The sequence below is a fragment of the Bombus pyrosoma genome, linkage group LG5, assembly GCF_014825855.1.
Source record: "Bombus pyrosoma isolate SC7728 linkage group LG5, ASM1482585v1, whole genome shotgun sequence".
NCBI classification, from domain to species: Eukaryota; Metazoa; Arthropoda; class Insecta; order Hymenoptera; family Apidae; genus Bombus; species Bombus pyrosoma.
Window position 1 is genome coordinate 2,228,485 of NC_057774.1, and position 23,080 is coordinate 2,251,564.

General features: G+C 32.9%; 1 protein-coding gene across 16 annotated transcripts in view; it reads right to left on the bottom strand.

Moving 5' to 3' along the window:
* LOC122567754 (doublesex- and mab-3-related transcription factor 1Y-like) overlaps nucleotides 1–23,078 on the bottom strand; it is a 102,707-nt gene extending 79,629 nt beyond the window's left edge. For 13 of the 16 annotated variants that reach the window (XM_043726699.1, XM_043726703.1, XM_043726700.1 and 10 more), the window contains exons 1-4: nucleotides 21,750–22,930; nucleotides 13,744–14,330; nucleotides 12,996–13,034; nucleotides 11,672–11,906 (exon numbers count right to left, since the gene is read on the bottom strand). In XM_043726699.1, coding sequence (XP_043582634.1) covers nucleotides 11,672–11,906; nucleotides 12,996–13,034; nucleotides 13,744–14,124 — 655 coding nt within the window. In that variant the 5' untranslated portion in view covers nucleotides 14,125–14,330; nucleotides 21,750–22,930. The other 3 variants (XM_043726697.1, XM_043726698.1, XM_043726704.1) reach the window with 3 other exon arrangements.
* Nucleotides 23,079–23,080: the final 2 nt, after the last annotated feature.

Consider the following 23,080-nt stretch of genomic DNA (forward strand, 5'->3'; position numbering starts at 1 on the left):
TTACCCTATAAACATCAAGATTTTTCAACAAAAAAATTATAAAAAATATAACGGACATAGAAGAAGACTGTTCAGTGTGCGATGAACAAGAAACTTCAGCAACTAAAAACGGCATGGAAACACATGAAAAGCTATTTACAACCGAATCAGAGTTGAATATTATAAATAAGCGTTTACGTAAGGGCAAAAAGGAAAGAAATTATCGTTGATGGCAGAGAGTGAAACTAGGCCCGATAGAACAATTTGGAAAGAAATAGATGCAAGTCTTAAACCTGGCAGGACATCAGTTCATAATATTTTTAAGGATATGCTAAACGGCATATAATGAACGGACAAGTAAAGACGGCATTTTATCTTATCATTGATCACCGTATATGGGATCATATAATAAAATGTACGGAAGAAGAAGCATTTATAGTATTGGGGACTAAGATGGAGCTAGATGCAACAAGCTAGATGCATTTATTGCTCTGCTATATGCCCGCGGTGCATATCAGGCAAAAAATTTAGATGTCTCATATTTGTGGAATAAAATTTAGAGACCTGCATTTTTTTCACAAACAATGAGCAGGAATGACTTTGCTGAAATTATGAGGTTTAGGATTTGATAAGAAGAGCGAAAGAAGCCAACGTTTACGAACCAACAAATTTGCAATATCTACAATATGGGGCCAATTTACAGTGAATTCACAAAATTGTTATAAACCTAGTGCATACATTACTTTTATATAAAGAATCGCGGGGAAAAAACCATGCAATAAAACTATCAACAAGTTCAGATTCATTACTACAAAAGCTTGTCAAGTAAAAAGTTAGTATTCAAGTAAAGGTTGCAAAATTACGAAAATTTGTTTAAGATGCGGGAAATATTTATGTACATTTGATAAAAAGATAATTTGTGAAAAATGCAGCAAAGTTAAATAAGATATATCTCTACATAAATAAAAGTGTAATTCTATTTAAGTCTATAATTGAAATTAAACAAAAGTAAATTTGAACGAAATTTTATGAAAGTTCATCATTTTATATACATTTAGTTATAAATTAACCATTATGTAAGTTAAATCATAAAAACTATTACTTCTTTAATCATCGGTCATTTTGACCGCACACGGTAGGAATAGGTATACACGAAGTGTCGGTAGGTTTAGAGTTAAAAGACGTATGCCTCGGCACAATGGACGAAACACATGCAATCGATATTTTAATGCAAAGTTTTCTGGTAGCTGCAGTAGCATCACGTGACATACATTGTGTAGCGGAGCAACAGAAAGCTTTAAATGTAACCGCAGTTACTTTACTTCGACCTGCTTCGCGTTCTTATTTACATTTAAATACTTGCAGTTACCTATTTATACACTTTGCACTCAGCTTGCCAGCAGTTGTATGTATTGTATACCTGTCAATCATCGGTTAGAAACGAGTCAGGCAAGCGGAAAATTTCGCAAAGAAGAAAAAAGTCGGAAAGAGTATGCGAAATGAATTCCAAGATACTCTGATATTATTATTATTATTATTATTATTATTATCATTATTAAATAATGTCCTTGTTTTACTGAAAGGAAAAATGAGGGAAAAGAAAGAGCAAGTAAATATCTGATGATACTCGCACGCGATAACGTATATATATTGAAAATAATATTTTTATTACTACGATCTTCTTCGATACATGTGGGTACACACATATATTAAAGTTTGTATGAAAAAATTTTTAAGTACGACTTATAAATGAGATTCAAAGGATATGCTATTATTTAAAAAATACCAATTTTATCTATTCTATCTTTGTTTATCAAAATACTTTTTTCTTCAAAAAGATCTTGCCAGGAATAAGATTGTTCGTTTACGTTGTTATTAGTTTATCAAACGAGTAATCTAATCTAGAGTTATCTCCCTTTCACATTTACAACTATAAGACCATCTAACGAGACGAAGGAGTAGACATAAACAAAACGTAATTGCTGCAGCTATTGATTGTCGATCAGTGACAATCGAATGTCTCTAGACTCGCTTCGTTGGGCAGATTGTAGTGCTGATTGAAGATTCAACACGCATGCACAGTGCATTTATGTTAGGCACGTGCTGTTACAGAAACCTCAAATGTGACTTGTAATTTGACTTTATTTTCATCAATACGAAATGGAATGTAATGGAGTGGACTGATATGTACAGATTTCGAATTGAATGAAATGAAGGAAAGACTGTTTCTACAGGTATTATCTATATATCATAGAGAATTTTAAAATTGTTTCAGGAAGCTTCGTTGGAAAAGAGTGATAGAATATAGGTGTAAATATATAGAAATGTTGAAAAATGCGCAAAAATGCAAAAATATAACAGAAAATAAGCGGTAACCATTTATTATTATCAAAAAGCACATATGTATTAGAAAATAGACACTCGAAAATGAGAAATCTCAATTTATATTTCAATCGAATATTATCTCTTTCACCTAAACGCAACATTGTACTTTAGCGAGTGATTAATTATTTGACCGATAAATGTATTTGTTTCCAATAAAATTACTGTCAAATTTTAAAATATATCATGTCTTCTTTACGAAATTACCTGAAGAGATATGTGTCTATTATTGGTAATTAATAAAAAAAAGAACTTTCTCTCGCAAGCTAAAAGATTCCGCCTTGAAAGTATTAACAAGGAGTGAACAATCACCATCGCGTAAATACAATAAATCCTTCGCTCATAATTGTCAAAACGTATAAACAATAAACATATTAACTTTCAATCAGCGATAGTGGGAAGATCGTTTAAGAGGATCGGAGGGTGACGTAACAATGCGTCGCGTCGGCCGAGGGAAAGAGAAAGGGAGGCATAATAAAACCTCATAGAATCTACGGTTATAAACTGAATCCCTGGGATAGCCCAGGTTAGAAGCCGGACGTTTTCCTGGAACGCGGACTAAAATCCGTAGGAAATGGGGAAAAGTGGGTGCAGACAAACCAAGTCTAAACATTAAAAGAGATCATCTCGGCATAAAAGAACTTTCTATCGAATTTACGCGTCACAGAGATGCAATATATGCGGCAAGGAATAATTCCTTCGACATTTGGGATAATTCGTGAAAGTGGCACCGACGTTAACGAGAAAACTTGGCCCACGAGAAACAAGTGGAGAGATAGATGCTTATGTTTGAACTTTTAATTCCTACTTATAACTTTACACTACATTTATATTGCTAGAAGTAAGAAAATCATCGGCTTTATCGAATATGTGTTCGAGTTAAACTATCTACGTTAGAGAAAATAGAAAGCGCGTTGGAATATTTAATGTTGGTCTATATATGCTGGAGAATAAGTAAAAAGCATAAAAAATAGTAAAAGTATCAATGTGTAAAACGAAATGGAAAGCTGAAAGTGGACCTATTAACACTTAATTGTCTGATATTTTTATAAAATGCAAGCTGTAGTGATTAAATCAGGTAATTGAACGAATATGATATTAAGAATATAAGAAATACAAGTATAAAATATAGAAAAAAGTTAAACTTTAGTATATATCAGTTTTGTACAACTGTAGAAAAGGTCTTTCATAGCTTATTTGTAACAACATTGACCCTCTTTCTTAAATTCATTCAGATATAAATATAATTCTCTCTACTAGAAGATAGCATTTCGTTAAAATGCAATGATATATGCAATTTCATACCTGCAAATTATTAACAAAACCATACTAATGTGAACGTATCATATTTATTTAATTATGTAACGTATCAAAATGTTGTCAAAGTATTATAAATTGAAGTTGCTAAACTGCTTCAATGACTTGTGCTTGACAGTGACTAAAATTACTTTCCCAAGTAGTTGCCAGTTTTATAGAGTTACTTTCTAATTTCTAATCAGTTACGTTTGTGAAACTGCTTTTTCCTCAGTTACGACGTTTGGCTAGGATTATATATAGTAGATATCAAATCGAGAACATTGCTGCGAAAGCTAAATAATGCAATAATAATAAAAACTGAATAATTGCTACTGTAAAACAATGCTCATCAAATGTACAAGCCTTAAAACGAAGGTGACAATGTTAACACGCTGAATGCGCATGAATTTGATATATAATATTGAAATACATATGTAATATCGAAATCGTGAAAGTTTCTACATACTTTTTCACAAAATAGGTATTCATACTGTTCTGTAATTTATACATCAATTCGATAAGCGCAATATATTTAAAAAACATATCACAGAATTAGTAACGTTACAGCATACTTATAGCTTCGTTTATAGCCCGTCAAAATGTAACGAAACCTGATGTAAAAGCGTACAAAGTACCTGGTAGATATCAAACTCGAAATAACATTTTAGAAAATACGGGCTTGATCGATAGCGCGTTGAGTACTAAAATTGAGTATGATTCCGATAAAGCCGTTATCATCTTTGTTAAAGGGGTATCATCAAAATGTTAAAGAATCATTCTTTATTATATTATGTATACAGGGGTGATCTACATAACTGTTTCATATTATGACTCCGTTACCAGTGCAATTGCAGAAAAATGTCGAAGGGGAAAGATGAGTGATTCAAAGTGTACTATATTCATAGCATCATGCTACTTTCCTAAAGTGTAATGGTGCAATGTGCAATCAGTAATTGCATTATTTTATCAATTATTAGTGCTAACTAATTCGATATCAAGTTTTCTCGATATGATCACCGATTGGTCGCAATAAAATGGCATACGCAGAACGTGTTATGTTTTGTATTATCCGTTACTATAACAAATGAAACTTTTATATTTTTACATAATTCTTGTTATTAACAATAGAAATGTTGTATATAGAATAATCATTACATATTTATATACAGATACTGAAATAGAAAATCATTGATACTTGATTTATCGTATTATGTATACAAAAAATATGAGAATTGTTGAAAATTCTGCATTAAGCATCTGTTAGTTTTGAAAGTATGGAGTTATTCGTAACAATTAAATTAACTATTTATTAAGTAATTTACTTCTAGGAGCTATGTTGCCTAAGCTGTTCGATAACAATAAATAATTCATCTGTAAAGACTGCGCCGATCAATTTATTGTACAAGGTAGTAGCGTAACGCAAACCAATTGTATTACAGATGTGTTAATCGTAAATGGCATTCCCCTTATACAGAGTATCTTTGCGTGAAGGGAGGAATCATTATTCGCCCCGAACTAATTGTGAAATTATTGGTTGTTAATAGTGTTTATACAATGAAGCCATAAACTATCCGTCTTATGCGTTCTTTGTTCGTGTAAGAGTATTACAATAACTTGTTTCGTGCTTGAATCATTAAGAAATCTTTCTACTATCATCGATCACAGTAAGACGCTATATGACTAAATACGCTAATCTCTTTTATGAATATAGGTATCTACATACAATGCCATTTTTTGTTTATTAATTTACATCTTTACTTAAGGGGAAAATTTTCATCTGAACTAATATAAGGTCGCTTAAAATATTTTATTTACGTAAATAATTTATTTTACGTAAGATGTTTTACGTACTGAAATATAAAACCTATTTCTCTACAACAAAGAAAATAAATAAATTATTTTAATCGGACGTAATTATTAATTACGTAACGATATTATGCAAAAAGATATGCAACAGAGTCATTCATCGATAAATAAATTTGTCTGAAAAACTGACTCGTCACACCACTTACAGCAAAAACCAACCTCGATCGTTTCAACAAGTAAAACGAGAGGATCAAGGTGCTTAGGGTGGATTTCCATGTCCTGACCTATCCTCAGTTGTATCCATGACACCACGCACCAGAACGGTAACCCAAGAAACTCGTAAATGCTACCCCACAGTGCCACACGACCCCTGAAAGCACTGCACCATGCTATTTCGTGTAATAAGAGAGGCTACCCCTTCGGCGTTTAGTTCAACGTACCAAAGGTCTATAAAAGGGTAATAATTAATGAGAGTTTGTAAGTGGTCAATGTGTACGTCATCGATCGCAGTAGCTGAAAAAGAAGAAAGGAGCCGACTCCGGTCCGATACAAAGATTTACGAGTTAGGATTTCGAAAAGGTGATTGTTAGGAGCGAAGGTCCGAAGTCATAAAAATTTCCAGAGTTTCGTGACAAAAGTGAAATTTTTTTTTGAGATAAACCACAAAACCGTTCTATTTCGATTATCGTACTCGTATTCTTAGAAAGATGGTAACTCGAGCGTAAACTCGTGTTTCACGTTTCCCATCGATTTTAGAACGATCGTAAATTGTACATCGTAGTACAAATGAAATTAAGGAGACATTTGAACATCCTATGGCTCAAAATAAGGGGAAATCAAGAATAACTGAATCGCATTGGAAACTCGCATTGTCAAGAAAATCGAGTTTGAAAATTTGTAAACATAACGTGAATTTTCAAATCTTTCGAAATTCATAATTCTTAGCTACACAGGATTAGAGAATCGACGAAAGTTATTTTACATTCGCAAATATAGCAAAAAAGTTTTGTGCTTTAAATTTTATCTTGGAGAAAATTGAGTTTGAACGTGTTTGGTCAAGAATTAAGCCGGTACACGTATATTCGACAAACATAACATCATACATGTATGTCTATATTACGTATATATTACGGTCTCCTAATTGCATTATGCTAACGTGCCGCACGATCGGCAGCATCGTACGACGATGGTTGGAACACGCTGGAAGAAACATGTACACGAAGACGGAAGCATTAAAAAGAAGCATTAAATCCGTCCTATTATCACGAGTGTTATCTTTGTGGAAATCGTGTATGTTATTCAAAGAATTAATATTTCTTGCTAAGCAATCAACTAGATCTTGCATGATCTAGTTCTGAACATTAATCTTTACTACAATCGATCAAACGCTTGCTGTACGTTAAGCACCATGCTCTGATTTTATTGACAGATTAAACTCAGGCAAGCTGCCTATGAAGATCGTACGTTACTTCTCCCATACTACGCCACTTACTATGCCTTTTTCTTTCTTGCATTTCACAAGTCCCTCTGCACGCACGGAACTACTAATTACTCGATACAGAAATTATCTCGCTTGTAAAATATTATCACGAGCGAATAAATTCTGCTTGCGGCCCGCTTTAAAATATTCCATATATTTCGTGTCGCGTGGGTTATCTGAAATTCATGATGTGATGTGATAAAAGCTCTGTTTCATAAATAGAATCTACTTTGGCATGCTTATTCGGTAAAACAAACGTAGAAGTTACTATCTCTACGGCGCATCATGCTAATACGAAAAAGACTCTTATTATCTATTAAAAGTAGAAATATTCTCAGTGAAGTTCACGGGTTTTTTACTAAATGCTTTACAACATGCTCACTTGACAAATACGTGTCCTTTAAAGTAGAGAAAGAAAGGCACAATATTTATAAAAGACCCTTGAAAAAGGAGAAGTAACTATGAGAACGGGCAGTTGCAAGTTGTAAGTGTCACGCGTCAGATGGTCGAGACGCACGACTTCACATGGGATTCAAAATGGCGACGGCGCAACGTCCTCTGTACAAGTACAGTTGGCGAATTGACGTTACGTTTTCACCAAACATATCCTTCTCCGGCGTAACAACGAGCTACGCGTTATTAAAAGTCCGTGCTCGATGCCTTCAAAGTGCAAGCTCGTAAAGACCGACTTTACAACCCCATATACTCGCTATGATCACCCCTGCGCTAAAGGAACGATTCCCTATGCTCCGTTCGCTTCTACCCAACTTTTCATGATATCGCTGGATCCATGCCACTTTTCCATTACCAACTATGATACAGTGATGCCGTTCCCTTTGTATTAATTTCATCATCGCGGATCCGTGGAAACGTGTCAGTTGAAAATCAATTAACAGATTTATGACTCTTTATGAGAATGACTACCATAAAATTTGGATCGGCCGGGTACTATGCAAGGACAACGGAACAACGACATAGATCAAAGAAAAATTTTATTATTAGCGATTATTAGAGGGGCCGGAATAGTCACGAATCTTATTTATGTAGTTAGTTTCACAACGTTCGAAATGATCTATTATTTGTTGTGATACTTTCACCGTAAAGCCGGTTGTAAGAGGAATATAAACGAAATCGCATTGATAACACAGAGAAAAAGTAATAGATTTCCAATTTCGATGTTATACGACGATTACAGCAAAAGAATATGATAGCGATATTTATCATTCCTTATAAGAAAGCAATTTTAATACTCAACGCGCTATCGATCAAGCCCGTATTTTGAATTTATTTCTAATAAGGATTCGTTTCATTTTATCAGAACGTAGCTGAATAAGCAAAACAACGTTACTGAAACAAAATTGGCCATTAGTTTCATCGGTAGCTGAAGTAAAACAGAACGCAGTATCGATATATGTACACAGATAAAGAAAACATACATCGGAGTTTCTTCACGAATGAACAGACGTACAACATCGAAAGGAAATAATTTAGTTACGAGTGGCTGATTGTTGTTTCAAACTCGTAAAAAATTTTAGCATCATGTCCATGCATTATTTCGTTGAGATATTGTGAGGGGACGCGTGCTGAGATCCGTCTAGACAGATCGGAACAAGCCGGTGGCGCGTCAATTCGACTTTAGTGTGGTTTGTCCGCACGCAGACTTTAGCCTCCTTCGAACCGTTTACGTCCGTGAACAAACTATTTCATCCGAAAGCGAGCAAAATAACGATAACTTTTAAAAACGAGCCGGATCGTAAAAGCAAGAGCGAGCTCCCAGGTTTCGGCTTTGGTTATAAGTTCGTATTATATTAGCCGGCTTCGAACGACTCACCATCCAATGGGGACGCTCGTAAACCCAGGGTTAACATTCGGTCGGGTTGTCAAGTGAAAGAGTGGCTTGAATTTCGTTGGGATCACTGTGAACGACGTTATAAGTACGTTTGTTCGGTTATACCCAGCGTTCCGAGGCTTTTGTTCAAATTAGAGCCACCGAATCGAAGATCGCTTTCGATCATAAATTTCTCAACTTTCTAACATCATTACTTAAAAATGATCACATATGCTTTGAAGGGTACGTGTTATAATTTTGTCACAACACGTTAGAAAAGCTCGTTAACAATTAAAGAGAATCGTATTTCAATGAACACGGCTCTTGACAAATTTTTCAATTTTTTATAAAAACCTATTGTAGTATTCAGAAACAAGACTCGCAACATGCTGCAGATCGATATTATAATAAATTATCTATAGAATATGTATTTAAATATTGGAGTTTCTTTTGGGTCCCTTTATTATCGCGAACTTTTCAATAGTGAAACCTATCGAAGAAAAATTAAAGATGCTACAAAACGTTATTTTGCTTTTACAATCAAGCATGGACAAGAATCGTTTGTGTTATGAACCGTTTAATTTATAAACTGAGATACACCGATTACTCTATCTCAAATTTGCGTTCTAAAAGCTTGTTCATTTGTAAAACGGAGTTAATAGTAGTCTGTTTGAAGTTATGTCGTTGAAGATTCGGCCCATAAGAATATTCTTCCTCCAGTTGGTTCGTTTTATGTCTCTCGTCGTTAAGATGACGTCGGTCAAAGTCGTAAGACGCGAAAGCTATAGGTAATCAGTAACAAACGTCCGATTCGAGGAAGTGGAGTATAGTGGTCGAATTGTGTTCGAGAAGAATAATGATCTTTCATTAACTGAACGTCTTCAAATAATATTTTATACGGTAATTGCAATCGATATAATAGCTCGTATATGGATACACAGCTAAGTAATAGTCTTCTGACAACGACTACTGAATACTGGTCTTTGTTTCAAAGTCTTCCAACAAGGGAGGTCTCCTTATCTAGTCGTTAATATTTTTATAATTATTTCGTTTTAGTGCTAGTTTCGAATGGTTGAAGATTGACACGTTGGAACTACGAGATGAAAGAAAGTCGTTGAGATTGTTTTCAATTGTAGTAGTTTAAAACTATCTGAACATCTATACTTTGTAAGTAGTATGTACGTACACTGTTTTAAGCGAAATAAGATTACCTATCAAAAGCACGCGATACAAATATGTGAAAGTAGCAATGAGAAAGTACCAATTGCTCTTTAACCAGTAAATGATTCACACTTTATGCATCCTCTCAAGTAATAAAATGTCTTCGTTACTTCTTCATAACATCTTTTACAAAACAATCAGATTTATTTTAAATGTAATTCAGATCAATAAAATAGATATAACGATATAATAAATATAGAAACAAAAATATATCAAACATAAAATGCAAATTAGATTTATGATTCGGTTCATTTATTTTCAGAAACTGAATATTTTATAGCAACTTTAAAATAACCTGCGGCTAATAATTTATCAATGAAATTTCGACTTCTATGCAATTTATTAAGAAATATGATCGTTTACTGTTTTGAATATAATTTAAGTATTCGTATAACGCTATCGTGATTAAGGAAATTACTTGAAGCACAGCAGAATTATCAAAACCGTATAAAAAATGTATTAAGGGACTTTTATTTTTATCTTAATGTAAAAGATTTAAAGTAACTCAGAACAAACAAAACACCTCATACAATTTAAACCAGTAATGTGCTAATGTGTTTAATGGAATTTGGAACAATTTAATGGGATTGAAATCCATCACTTTCAATATAATGTATACTAATGTATACTCGTGTGTAAACAAATTTAACGTTTCATGGAACGAGATGTGTGATAGTATGTATAATAGTAATGCACACAATCTTATTATTGAGCTCGAGATAATGAAAACAACAGAGACTAATTGCTCTATGTATGGAGGGTGAGTTTCAAAGGTGAAGCAGAGGGGAGCTGAAAGTCATAGCTAAAAGTCAACGCAAGCAACAGGTAGGTAATCCCGGTTTTCAGTGTGTATATATCTACGTACACATTACATGTATATTCATCAACAGGCAAGTACATCGAAGTAAATAGGTTATGAGCATGCGTATTAAATGTATCCTTCCCATACCCATCCCCTCCGTCTGTAATCTTATTTTTACTGACATCATCTGCATACTGGTTCGTTTAAGTTCATGCAGTCTCTTTTAGGACTTTATGTTTTAAAAAATCCCCAAAAATTCTTGAATATATTTCCAAGTTTCTAGAATATCATCCAATAGTTTTTATTTCTTCGTGTTACCTTATTTTTCTAAAGCAGAGCGAAATTTAAACAAAAATATAGAAAAAATGAAAAATTATTTTAAATTATTAAATTATTAAATGGAGGGTCAACCACACTACGATCCCGTATTGTAAATATTGTGTTAATGCATGCTTTCAAATTTTAATGGTAATTTATGTTCTGTGATTCGGGAGATGTTGAGGAACGAATGAATTGGCGAAACGAGCTTCTCAAACAATAGTCTCTGATTATTTGGCGCTTGCGTGATATTTAATAAAACTTTTAAAGCTTCATTAAAGAAGCTTGCGGTTTTATTATACAAAAAACTAAAAATGCAATTTATTCTTAGTAAAATATATTGCAGTAATATTTTGCAATGTAGTCTCCTCTATAAATGTCTGATATCAAATTCTACGCACATCGTACTAACCATATTCTATTTGAAAGCAAGTTTATAGCAAAATACGTTGATATCATTAATACAATATACACAATATCAGGAACTAATTCATTGTACGTAATACCGATATGCATGCTCAAAAGATAGAATAATAGTAGGAAGATTACTATTACTCACTGGTTAGCGACTGCGGCAAGTGGGAAATCGTTGCTGTATGGGGATGCATCGGCGGTAATTTTCTGGAAGGAGGAATACTGATGACACCACCAAAACCAGTATGTATGCCGTTGCTACCGTGACTGCTGACCGGTGAATCGCCACTGCTGCTATCATAACTACCCTCGATACTTATAGCTGGCTGAGGAATAGACGAAACTCGATCGTTTTCTGCACCAAATGGCAATGGATCCACCTGTTAAGGAAAGATCAATTACGATCGGAGGTTGACAAGATACAGGCGACTTGTTTGAAATTATAGCAGCTGAGAGCTATACAGGAAACATAATAGCAATTTTCCTTATATTACAAGTATCCTAACCCGGTGTTAAGAGCATGATGAAATACGAAATAATCATAGCCCCTCGCAGTTCTATTCGTGCAATTACAGTATTAGCGATTACAAATCAACGTTTCAAAGGTTCAGACCAATGATGTACTCCTTAATCAGATGATTTATTTCTGCGAGGCATGCACGTTCCGTGAGATTTATACAATCTAGCCTACTCGCTTTGCCAGACGTGATAACAGTTAGAACGTCTGGGGGGAAAAGTGAAACGAGAATGTGAAATAACGATTACCTTCTATCCATCAATTTCAAATGGAACGCGATGTCTTGAATGTTATTGTATATGGAGCAAAATGAAAACACGGAAATATATATAAATACAGCTATTTACAAAATTATTGATAAAAATGATTAATTTTGATAAGGAAAATTAAAAAATACTTTTCTTCAATTTCTTTTAAATTGTTTAAATTTGTTGTAAACGTTTGTCACTTTGTGCAATCTTTTTAATAGAGAAAAATCAAAATTACGTATTAGTTAATATTTTTAAAGTAAATTTTCTAAAAACTAGTTGCTATTTATATATGATTTTAAGTTGTATTTTCATATGTGATTGAATGAAAATTCCACCTTTATTCAAATATTATAAAACATCGCATGAAACTTTTATTTCAAGTTATACTACAATCTATATACTACAATCAATTAGATGATATTAACGAAGCTCCAATAAATTTTATCATAGTTATAACTAGGAAAATTTGAATTTTCTTTATATGTATACTGGTTAATAAATATATTCACATACTAAGTAAATAAAAGATATTGCATGTATAGATATATATATAACATTCAATTTACATTGTGACCAAGTACATACTGTTTATTATATTGTAGAAAGCAGACATAAAAAATTGATATTTTTATATCTTAAATAATAACGTAAATTTTAAATTCTGTATGTATTTCTAATATGTAAATTAAAAATGTACCTACTGTTTCATATGATCTCCAAACTTTCGTCTTCTTCAATTTCTACAATTTAATAACACACAAAATATTGAAATATATGGATATCGATACAATTCTGCGTAGTGAAAGATCTAAAATCCTAAATCTACTCCAATAATACAAAATTATAGAGACAATAGGAAACCTATAAATTTTGAAATTCCGATCAGAGCCTTAAATACATTTCGACTCTAAACTGAGCAGAACTCATGAATATCAAATACATAATTCTATCTAAGAAGAATTGACTGCATTTTATCTTAATTTGTATAGATATTCAATTAATTTGTACAGATACACAAATATTGATGAATACTCATAGAATTCGTAAAATTTACAAAAGAGATATTTGCATAGTATACATAGCATAAAATTCATAGAAGAGATATTCATAGAATTAAATTCATAAAGTATTCAAAAACTATCTATGTTAAGAAATCTCAAAAAAATAAAAGCATCTCGCTAATATGAGTAACAAAAAATTTTCACAAAGATACTTAGCAAGCATATAAATAGGTGTAAGTAAATACTTTCTAACAATAAAGCAAATAATTTTTTGTTCATACATTTCAGATATATTTTTGCCTACAACACCTTCTTATTATTTGACTAGTTATTACAGTTTTGCAAATATCTTACTTTATAGTGTAATAATATTACTTAATTATGAAAACAAAATATTGCTATCTATATGCTCGCCAATGTACTTACAAGGAAAAAGAAAAAGACTAACCTCTTCTGCCGCTCTGACTTTGACTTCGTCCTGCGCCAGTTGTCTTCTTAGCTTTGTTTGCTGCGCCATCACTCGTTGCCGATCGGCTGTGATCTTGCACTTCTCACAGTTACAATAACGATACTTGCAGTACCTCTTGTGTGATTTTAAGGTGATCTTCAGCCGATGATTGCGACATCGAGCACAATTTCGTGGTGCACGTGGTCTTGGCGTGCTGTTGGTGGACGACGATGCGTCCGTTTGGACTCGTGTGGAAACCACCTCGTCCCCGTTTTCCATGCTGTCCTGCGAATGTTCCAGATGCTCAAACGTGTTTGCACCATTTGACTGCTGGGGAACCAGGTTTGCGGTTCTGTTTTGCTCGTTCTCTTCACGGTACATAGGTGACCTCGATTCGAAGTCTTCTCGCCACAAAGAATAATTTCGAAGAGATGTTCCAAGCACAGCTCTACGCTAGGCTGTCGATTCGTTAATCTTCTAATATTTTATGCTTGTCGAAAGGATGTACATTACATGTATCATTCGTTCGACGTGCGGAGAATCGATTCTCGGTACCGTACGTTCCTATCCAATTCAAGTTTCACATTCTGCAACATGAAAAAAGACAGGATTTTTGTAGATAAGTAAGTGAGATGGTGTCACAAATAATCAAATTAATGTTTTACCAGCTGCGAGAGCAACTAGGAATTATACCGAGAAAGAGAGAATATATTTCTTTAGAATAAAAAATTCCGAAAGGTTGTGGCGTTTTCCACGATCGATACATGTATTACGTAAAGGATTACTTTATTTTAAAAATACAGTGATAGTGGCATTTATAAAATGTTATAAATAATACAAAATGTATAAAATATTATAAGAGATTATAATAGCAATCTCGTTCAATTATATCTATACATGGAATTTATTCGTCGCATCAGTGTCATTGCATTACATTGATTATTTACGTTAAGTCTACTCAATTGACGACCCAAAAGATCGCGGTTCAAACTTCATCAACAGAGATGATGGAAAATAGTGTTATCTAGAAATATCTTTTTAATTGTACCAATGCACTTACTTCCAGCTTAACGAAAGACCGCTTAATTGAACAACTTTACCTTTCACTGAAATACCTAGTAATGATAAAAATTCCTATATACAACCGAACCGTCCAATCAAATGTTGCCACATTAAACACATGGTACTTTTTTTTATGTCTGAACGTTGGTATTTGTGTTTAATTATTATTATTTCTGTTTAATAATATATACCACATGAAAGAGTATCTTGAAAAGTTCCATTAACTGATATTACATTATTATAACATTAAGAACTGACATCGTCTATATACAGTAATTTCGCTGTTCGTTTAAAAAACAAAAAAAGAACTGAGAAAATTCGTTTTAAGAAAGGAAACATGTATCAAGAGATAAACAGTAGCATCGACAAGAAAAGATAGCATGAATGTCAAGATACAGAAAAGCTAAACGCGAAGTTTGATGCTTGCATAATAAAAGCTTTCTGCCAGAATTTATGAATGGTTAATAGAAACAGCAGACAGTGGTTTATCGAAAAGATACAATAGGAAAAGAAACTAGTGCTAATGGTATACAACCAAATGTATTACCAAGTATGTATTTAGAGAGGATGTAGCAGCGGCTTTAACAGAATTTTTGGCCGAAATCTGAAACCTATTGAATATTAAGCATATGTGATCTGTATGTACATATATGTCTACATATATTGCGAACAATGTGTAACTACATAGCATAACAATTTCTCACAAGTAGTTTCTTTTTTCGTATCTATAGAACGTAACTCTGACTATATCCGAGTTTTACGGAAAATCTACGGAAAGATCTACAGAAAAAAGAGATTGTGCAAGTTGTCGTTGTTATTATTGCCACAGACTTTTGCAGAGTAATCATACACAGGATACACATTATAATCCTGAAGCACAGCCAATCAACAAGCAGTACTAGTCCGTCGTCGTAGGATTCAGTATTGTTCAACTTAAATACTCACAGTACGTAAGGTATGTTAAACCCACGAACGTGTGGCACTTTTATTTTATTTCTGGTTCTTCTATTGACTGAAGCAGGACCATTTGAACTTTGGTAGTTTCCTAATTTCGCTAAAGGCGTCTTTCACGAGCACGACGACTTTAGACGATTCGATAGTACGAGGATGAGTGATAGTGCAATAAAAAAATTGATTTATTGTGAAAGAAGATACCAACGGCGGCAACCAAGAAGAGCTTGGCGACGAATTCGACTGGCAACGTGCAGTCGTTGTAAGTCAGCGCGTCAGCACCGATCGCCCAGTGACCAGAGAATATTTCGAGTCTGACCCGTTATTCGCGTATCGAGAAAAACCAAGATTCATAGAATTCAATTAAGCAGTTAGTTTACTCATTGAAAAAGTACGGCATTTACAAGCCGAGAGTTGGAAATTTACACGGAAGGTACAGTAAATTATTAACCGCAAAGTATCTAACATACAGTCTAATATACGACTATAAATTGTCCTATATAAGGAAATTATCGGATGAAATGGCGAAGGCCGCAACGATATTAGATGTTAATAAAGTCAAGTAAGTCGCTTTCAGTTTTATTCTGACCGAATGATAATGCGTCTCGGAAATGTTTTCAGATGTATCGTCAGATGCATCGTAAGGAATTTAAATATATAAAATTCAGGACTGCTTTAATAAATAAATTCTTATTTACTTTTAGTTCTTTGGTAAATTTACTTTATTCTAATGTAAGAGAAACCTGAACTTTATATTTTTAAACTATATTTTTCATATGTAATGTATATATATTTTTACTTCAAAGCATTTCTTCAAAAATGAATTAATAATCTGCATAATATACATTACATTTCAAATTACAGTAATAAAATACTTTTATATTCAACTTCTCTCCACTTCACCAACTAATCTTTGAAAATAAGTCAGTACCTCGTATTTAATAATTTTCAGATGTATTGATCCCTTATTTTTTTTATATATTTTATATCGTAAACTAAAATCACGTTTTATATAACGATAAAATTGTATTATATAATATAGCATTTTGTATTGCGTAATTTCTTTTAAAACTGGTACATTACCTAGATTAGTGTTAAAAAGCAGAAAGGACCAATGATTTTTTAAAGCGAAATAAATTGTATTTCAAAGAAAATGGCAGAATCTTTTAAACAATAATTATGGCGACCGAAATTCTTTATTTTATTTCTAATAATTAATATTGTACGAAGTACTTTGCAAAATGCTGGTGGATAGTGGTGATGGATTATGCTGATTTATGAAATAATTTTGAAAATTTCTATTTGTCTATGATTCGATGACTACAAATAACGTTTGCAAAAATCTTTATCAATAGTGGAATTATTAAAAAAAAGTTATCTTATCGCATTGAACAAAGTAACAAAATACACGCTAGTCTCGGTTTCCACGATACACATATGGATCGATAACTGCTTGTATCTTGTATACATAAACGTTAGTCTACTTCCATATTTAAGAGTGAAAACTTTCAATTCAGTTGCATAAGTGCTTCGATTTCAGAAAATCAGGTATTCTAGAATATTTAGCACCAAAGTGTTCAACTAATAAAGACATTTTATTCATTAATTTACACGACATAGTAAACGCTACATTCAATTTCATACTTATCTGTAAAAGTCAAAGGCTAATTCTTTATTTCTTTTTATTTTATTCTTTATTATTTCCATTAAAAAAATTATAATGATAAATTGATAAATTAAATCAGAATTACAATTAAATTCATATATGTATCTATACACTAAGGTAAATATTCCGCTTTAGTTCAAGATCTCTCTCAATTATTCGTGTACATATTTTTCATGCGTTTGTAATCGCCATACTTTGGAATGTATTTCCTTACCTACAACTATTGCTATCAAAAAACAATGCGACAGGAAGCGCAGTGGAACGGTTAGTCGGTAAAAACAACATAAAAGAAGCGTAAAGTAGCGAGTATCAAATAGGAGCAAGAACAAAATAAGGTAATAAAGAATTTTAGTATCTTATACCGCGAGTATCTTATCTGGTTGAATTTTGTCCATTAACATTGGACATAGTATAAACATTTTGCACGAACTCGTTACAATTTCTTCCAGATAACAAAGAAGCCTTAAGATGTAACGTTTTTCGGAGAAAATAACATCCTATTTTAATAGACCGGTAAAACAAGAATCCGGAAACATAAAATGTCACAGAACTACCGTTTTATTTCTTTCCTCTTTCTCTGTCTTCTTCGTAGTTATAACCTTTCCATTTTCATAGAAATGATACATAATTCGGGTACCAGCATCAAAGGTGCCGGCGGTGATCCAGCCCAACAAAAGGAAACAAACGAGTAACCTTCTTCACGGTTCTGCAACGGTCACGAAATAAACAATGTCTTCTCCAACGCCAACTATGTTTCTTATTGGTACACTTCGCGACAATCACGTAAAAGTATATATATATATTTGTTCAAAAATATGAAGACTCTGCTTTTACCAGAGCAATTTTTATTTTGTCTTAAAATGTGAATTATCGCTATTAAAACACACTATAAATATCTGTAGAAATTACTTGCAACAGTCATAAAAAAAACAGTTCTGATAACAGACTGTGTTCTGAGATATCCCTGACTACAAGAATATGGTACTAAAAATTTATTAATATAAAATAAATGTATAACTACAGCTTTTCATTATTTGTATCCTCTTTGAATGTTTATTGAGTGAGAAACAACGATTTTACAGAAAATAACTATCATTTTTCGTTCAATAGGTATTTATGCTCAGATAAATAAATTTAATAGGTAGTTCAGTAAACCGGACATTAATTAAAATCAAAATCGTTCAGATAAATAAAGAGAGAAATTCTACTGTATCAACCAACATTATTTGCATTTTTCTGAAGTGCAATTTTGAATCAAAATAGAATCTTATATTAAAAAAAAACTACTTTTACTTTATCGACAATTAAGTGACAATAGAAAAGGTATATTTTTACACGGTCAGGGCTGTCTTGCACAATTCAATCAGCATTGTTAGCGAAATTTTACAAGTCACTAATTATTAGTATTAATAAATATCTTTGCGTAGCAATAACAAGTTTGTTAATAAAAGAAATGAGACTTTACGAGTAAAGTTTACAAATTATAAATTATTCAATTATTCAATCTGACGAAAAATTATAAAATTGCTAAAAAAGAAAATGCTCTTTCAATTGTATCTACAATTTCTTACTTATCGGTTTTTTTTTTACTTTATCGTTATCATGCGATTTGGATATATCGTACAATATCAAAAACCACTAACAGAAATTTATTTAAGTGACGTCGCAATCTTCTTATCGACTGCCTTTGCTCCTCTTTGATTCTTTCTGCAATATCAAACCGTATCAGCCAATTTCGAACGAAACGCGAATCGAATACTTCATTCGTTCGTTTTGTTCTTTTATATATCGACCAGTTTAATTCTTTCGGTTCTTCTTTCTTTTTGTTTCTCAATGAATCTTCACCGTGAAGATTCACTCTATCGAAAAACCGCACTCTCAGAGGCAAGAAATACATGTTGCGCCATGTTAGGTATACATTCAGCAGATTCTCGCTTCGTTTCGGCAAGACCATGATTAATCGTCCCTGCTCTCTTCCAACTACGCTCCAACAGCGTAGTAAGGGATGATACGATACGAACAATAGAGCAAAAATGTTTATTAGCAAATATTTTCTCAACGGCTTAACAAATATGGTTAACAAATATGGATAAAATAGGATAACAAACATACAAAAGTGATATACATTTAGTGCGATACATTTTTTGATATACATACATTCTTTAGCCGTCTATATAACATAAACTTATGTATCTAAACTTTATAATAACTAACATACACATATTTATTACCAACAATGCTTCCTGCAGAAACAAATAGGTGCATCGCATGATTAGCACTAAGATATTCAAAACATTGAAAACTATATTTAAATTTTGAATAATGCGGAATTTAAACACGTGACGACTTCTCGTTTGTAAGCTTTTTACTCTTTAAAAATGAATCTACAATAATCTATTATTTATCAATGGCCTTAGTTTGTATGTTATTAATAAAATATTATGTTTTTACAGTAAAGTAAATTTAAAAAAAGCATTATTAAACAAATTAACTTTTATACACAATACATAATATTGTCTTTTAAAATTTATTAACTGACTGAACGATAAGTGTATTTGTCTTTGGTGAAACTGCCCTTAAATTTTAACGTTATATCTGCTTTTAATTATTTATTAATATCATTGGTAATTAGTCAAACACAAAATATTTCCCATAATTAAAAAAGAAATCTGCTTGAAAGTAATAAAGAAGAGAAAACATACATTATACTATTTACTCATTAAATGGTTAAGAATACAGATAGTTTTAAAGATTAGTTTTAAAGATAATAAATGAAAGATATCTTTCTATATTCTTCATTTGTCTATTTCTTTCTTCCATCTTTTTCTTATTTTTTATCACTTAATAACATAACTACTAAATTAACTACAATTAATAGTCTATTAGTAACACAGGCCTTTTCATTTTCTTTCAATCTCATTATTTGTCATGATAAAAAGTTTAGACAAGTTGAATAGATCGATTCGTGAGTGATCGGTCAAAGGTCAACTGTATTTATAATCCGATTATATAAAGCAGCATAAGATTTTTATAATTGTAAATAAGAATATATTAGTGGTAAGTGTAAAAAACACTTTTGATGACAGATGGTATATTATGTAAAAAGCAGTATTGGGATATTTTTTTACAGTATTTTAAAACACATTAACTGATAGCAAAGTAGTTTTGTAAAAACACTCTGATATATGATCTATGATGTTAATAAATATCGTTACATAATTGCATAGTGTCGGAAAATTATCAAAGCGCAATTAAAATTTTTAGAAATGACCTTTCTGTTTGTAAAAATTTCAGCTGAAAAATAGATATTATTTAAAATTGTAAAATAATTACAAATAGCTTCCGACCTAGCGTTTTATTTCCATTTCAATATCTTTCTACGAGTTCATACATATGTATTTAACAGAAACGAGACACCTGGCTGTACGCTATGTCTTCTAAAAAGATGTATCTCTGATAATTTTGATAATTTTATGATGCGATGTAGTGAATGCTTTAAATCTCCTTTAAAGCTAGTTTATGTATTTAATAATCAACTCTTCCGTAGTATAAAACTCAAAACGTTCAGATAAGTTGACAAATATAGCACTATCAATTTCGCGTTACAAATGTTGTTATACACAATATAATTATTATAATTTATTCTATATAATAAGTTGGAAAAAAAGTTGTACCTGGTGTTAGAAACACAAGAAATTTTGTCGACAAAAGAATAATTATATTGTAACTTGTTCATTCTGATTTTTTAGTCACTTTATTACACCGAGAAGCACTAACCAACAATTTTTGGTAAATAACAGACCAAGAAACGCGAAACATGTTTTATAATTTTGTTACGGATAGTATACGTTTAAGTTAATCGTCAAATTTCCTGGAACTACAATTACGAATAGAACGCAGAATTATATGTATGTAGAATACTACCATATGACGTAAATGATAATTTTCCCTAATTTCCTTACGTATCATGGAGTGCATATTGCATATGAAGCACTTAAAGAATCTATTTGAATATGTGTACATAGCTACAATAATATTGCAGTCATGTCTCCTTTTCAAAACTTTGCAATAGCGCAAGAGAAAACGAATGGTTGCGATGCATTATTCGTGGGAAAGTTATTACCAACTCAGACGCATCTGGCTATATGTACAAAATATATATAAAGACTTTGACTCAGCTACCGTATACAGAAACCAACAATTTAGTGTCACGCCTAAATGAACGGCTATAAAATTGATAGCTACTTTGAGATATGATCAACGCTTTACTAGAATAAAAAGGAACCAAAAACAAATCAAAAAGAAATACAAAATACCGTGATCTTACCTAATGTTATCGAAGTAAAAATTTGCTTCTGACGAGATTGTTTGTTATACTTTCAGGTTCTTGGCAACCAATGAACGCTGATGCTTGAAGTATAAAACCACAACCGTCAGGAAAACACTATGTTACACATAACCTCGAATTACAATTTTATGTGTCTACCGAATGAAATAGTTCTTTCGATAAAATAACGCGTTCCACACGTTTTATAAAAATATGTATACTAGTTGATACCATGCGATGAGTACTAATCTTGTATTGCATTTTCGCGGGAGAACAATCACATGCGCGCGCAGCAGACCGACATGTTTCTATATTCCGTCTTGTCTTTTTCGTACACGTATACGTCAACGCATGCACATTGCTACTAACAACACAAACGCAAAACTACGTAGTACGATAGCAATCACCGGTTCGTTGGCAAATTCTTTCTGTCACCTTCTCTTATTTCCTAATTGTTTCTATTACACTGTCTCGCTGGCCTGTTGCACTGCTCAGTCTTTTCTTATTATCTCTCTCTCTCTGTCTTGATTCGAACGATTCATAAAGACAATTCAAGCAAAGATCATGATCTCATTAACACCACGCACTAGTTCCGAAATGAAAACGACAGATCGAAAAATCCGTGGCAAATAACAACGTCGCACATCTAGTTCCGCAAAAAACATAACAACGCACGTCGAACTTCCGCCTGCGCGCCGCGCACTTCAAGTGTCTCGTCCCGTACCGTCGTCTTTCTCATGCCCGTGTGTTACTCTATTCTCCTCCTACTTCTGATTCTCCCCCTCATGTAATGAGAAGCGGCAGTTCCCTCCATTGGAATACATTACAATTGATTCTTGTTTTATCTTTTTTCGTCGATGATGTTCATCAAAACACGAGACTACGAGTCTGTACAGAAAATTGTCCGTATTGCTCTTCGCGAATCCCTTTCTCTTCTTGGAAAGCTTTCTAACACTATAGCGAAGAAATATCACGATACATCGCACAACAGCGTGCAAGCGCGTGAAGAAGCATGCCGAGTATACGGCTGACGTAGCTCCATCGGGTGGAATACGTTCGAATGAAAAGCGATGGTTTGGTAATATACTCAGAGAAGAATCTAGATGGTGAAACGTGGAAAAGTGCGAGTGGAACGAATACGACACACTACCGACACATTTAATGCGCACTTGCATGCGGCCCGTAACTCACTAAGAGTGCTGGTAGCAGCGGCACGCCGACGAGGTGCATGGTAGCCCGCGGGTACCGGCTGGGAGGGGGCACGTCTCTGGCACTGGGAGGAGGCACGTTGGGCACTCGGCTCTCAGGAGAGCGAGAGGTCTTTCGTTGGA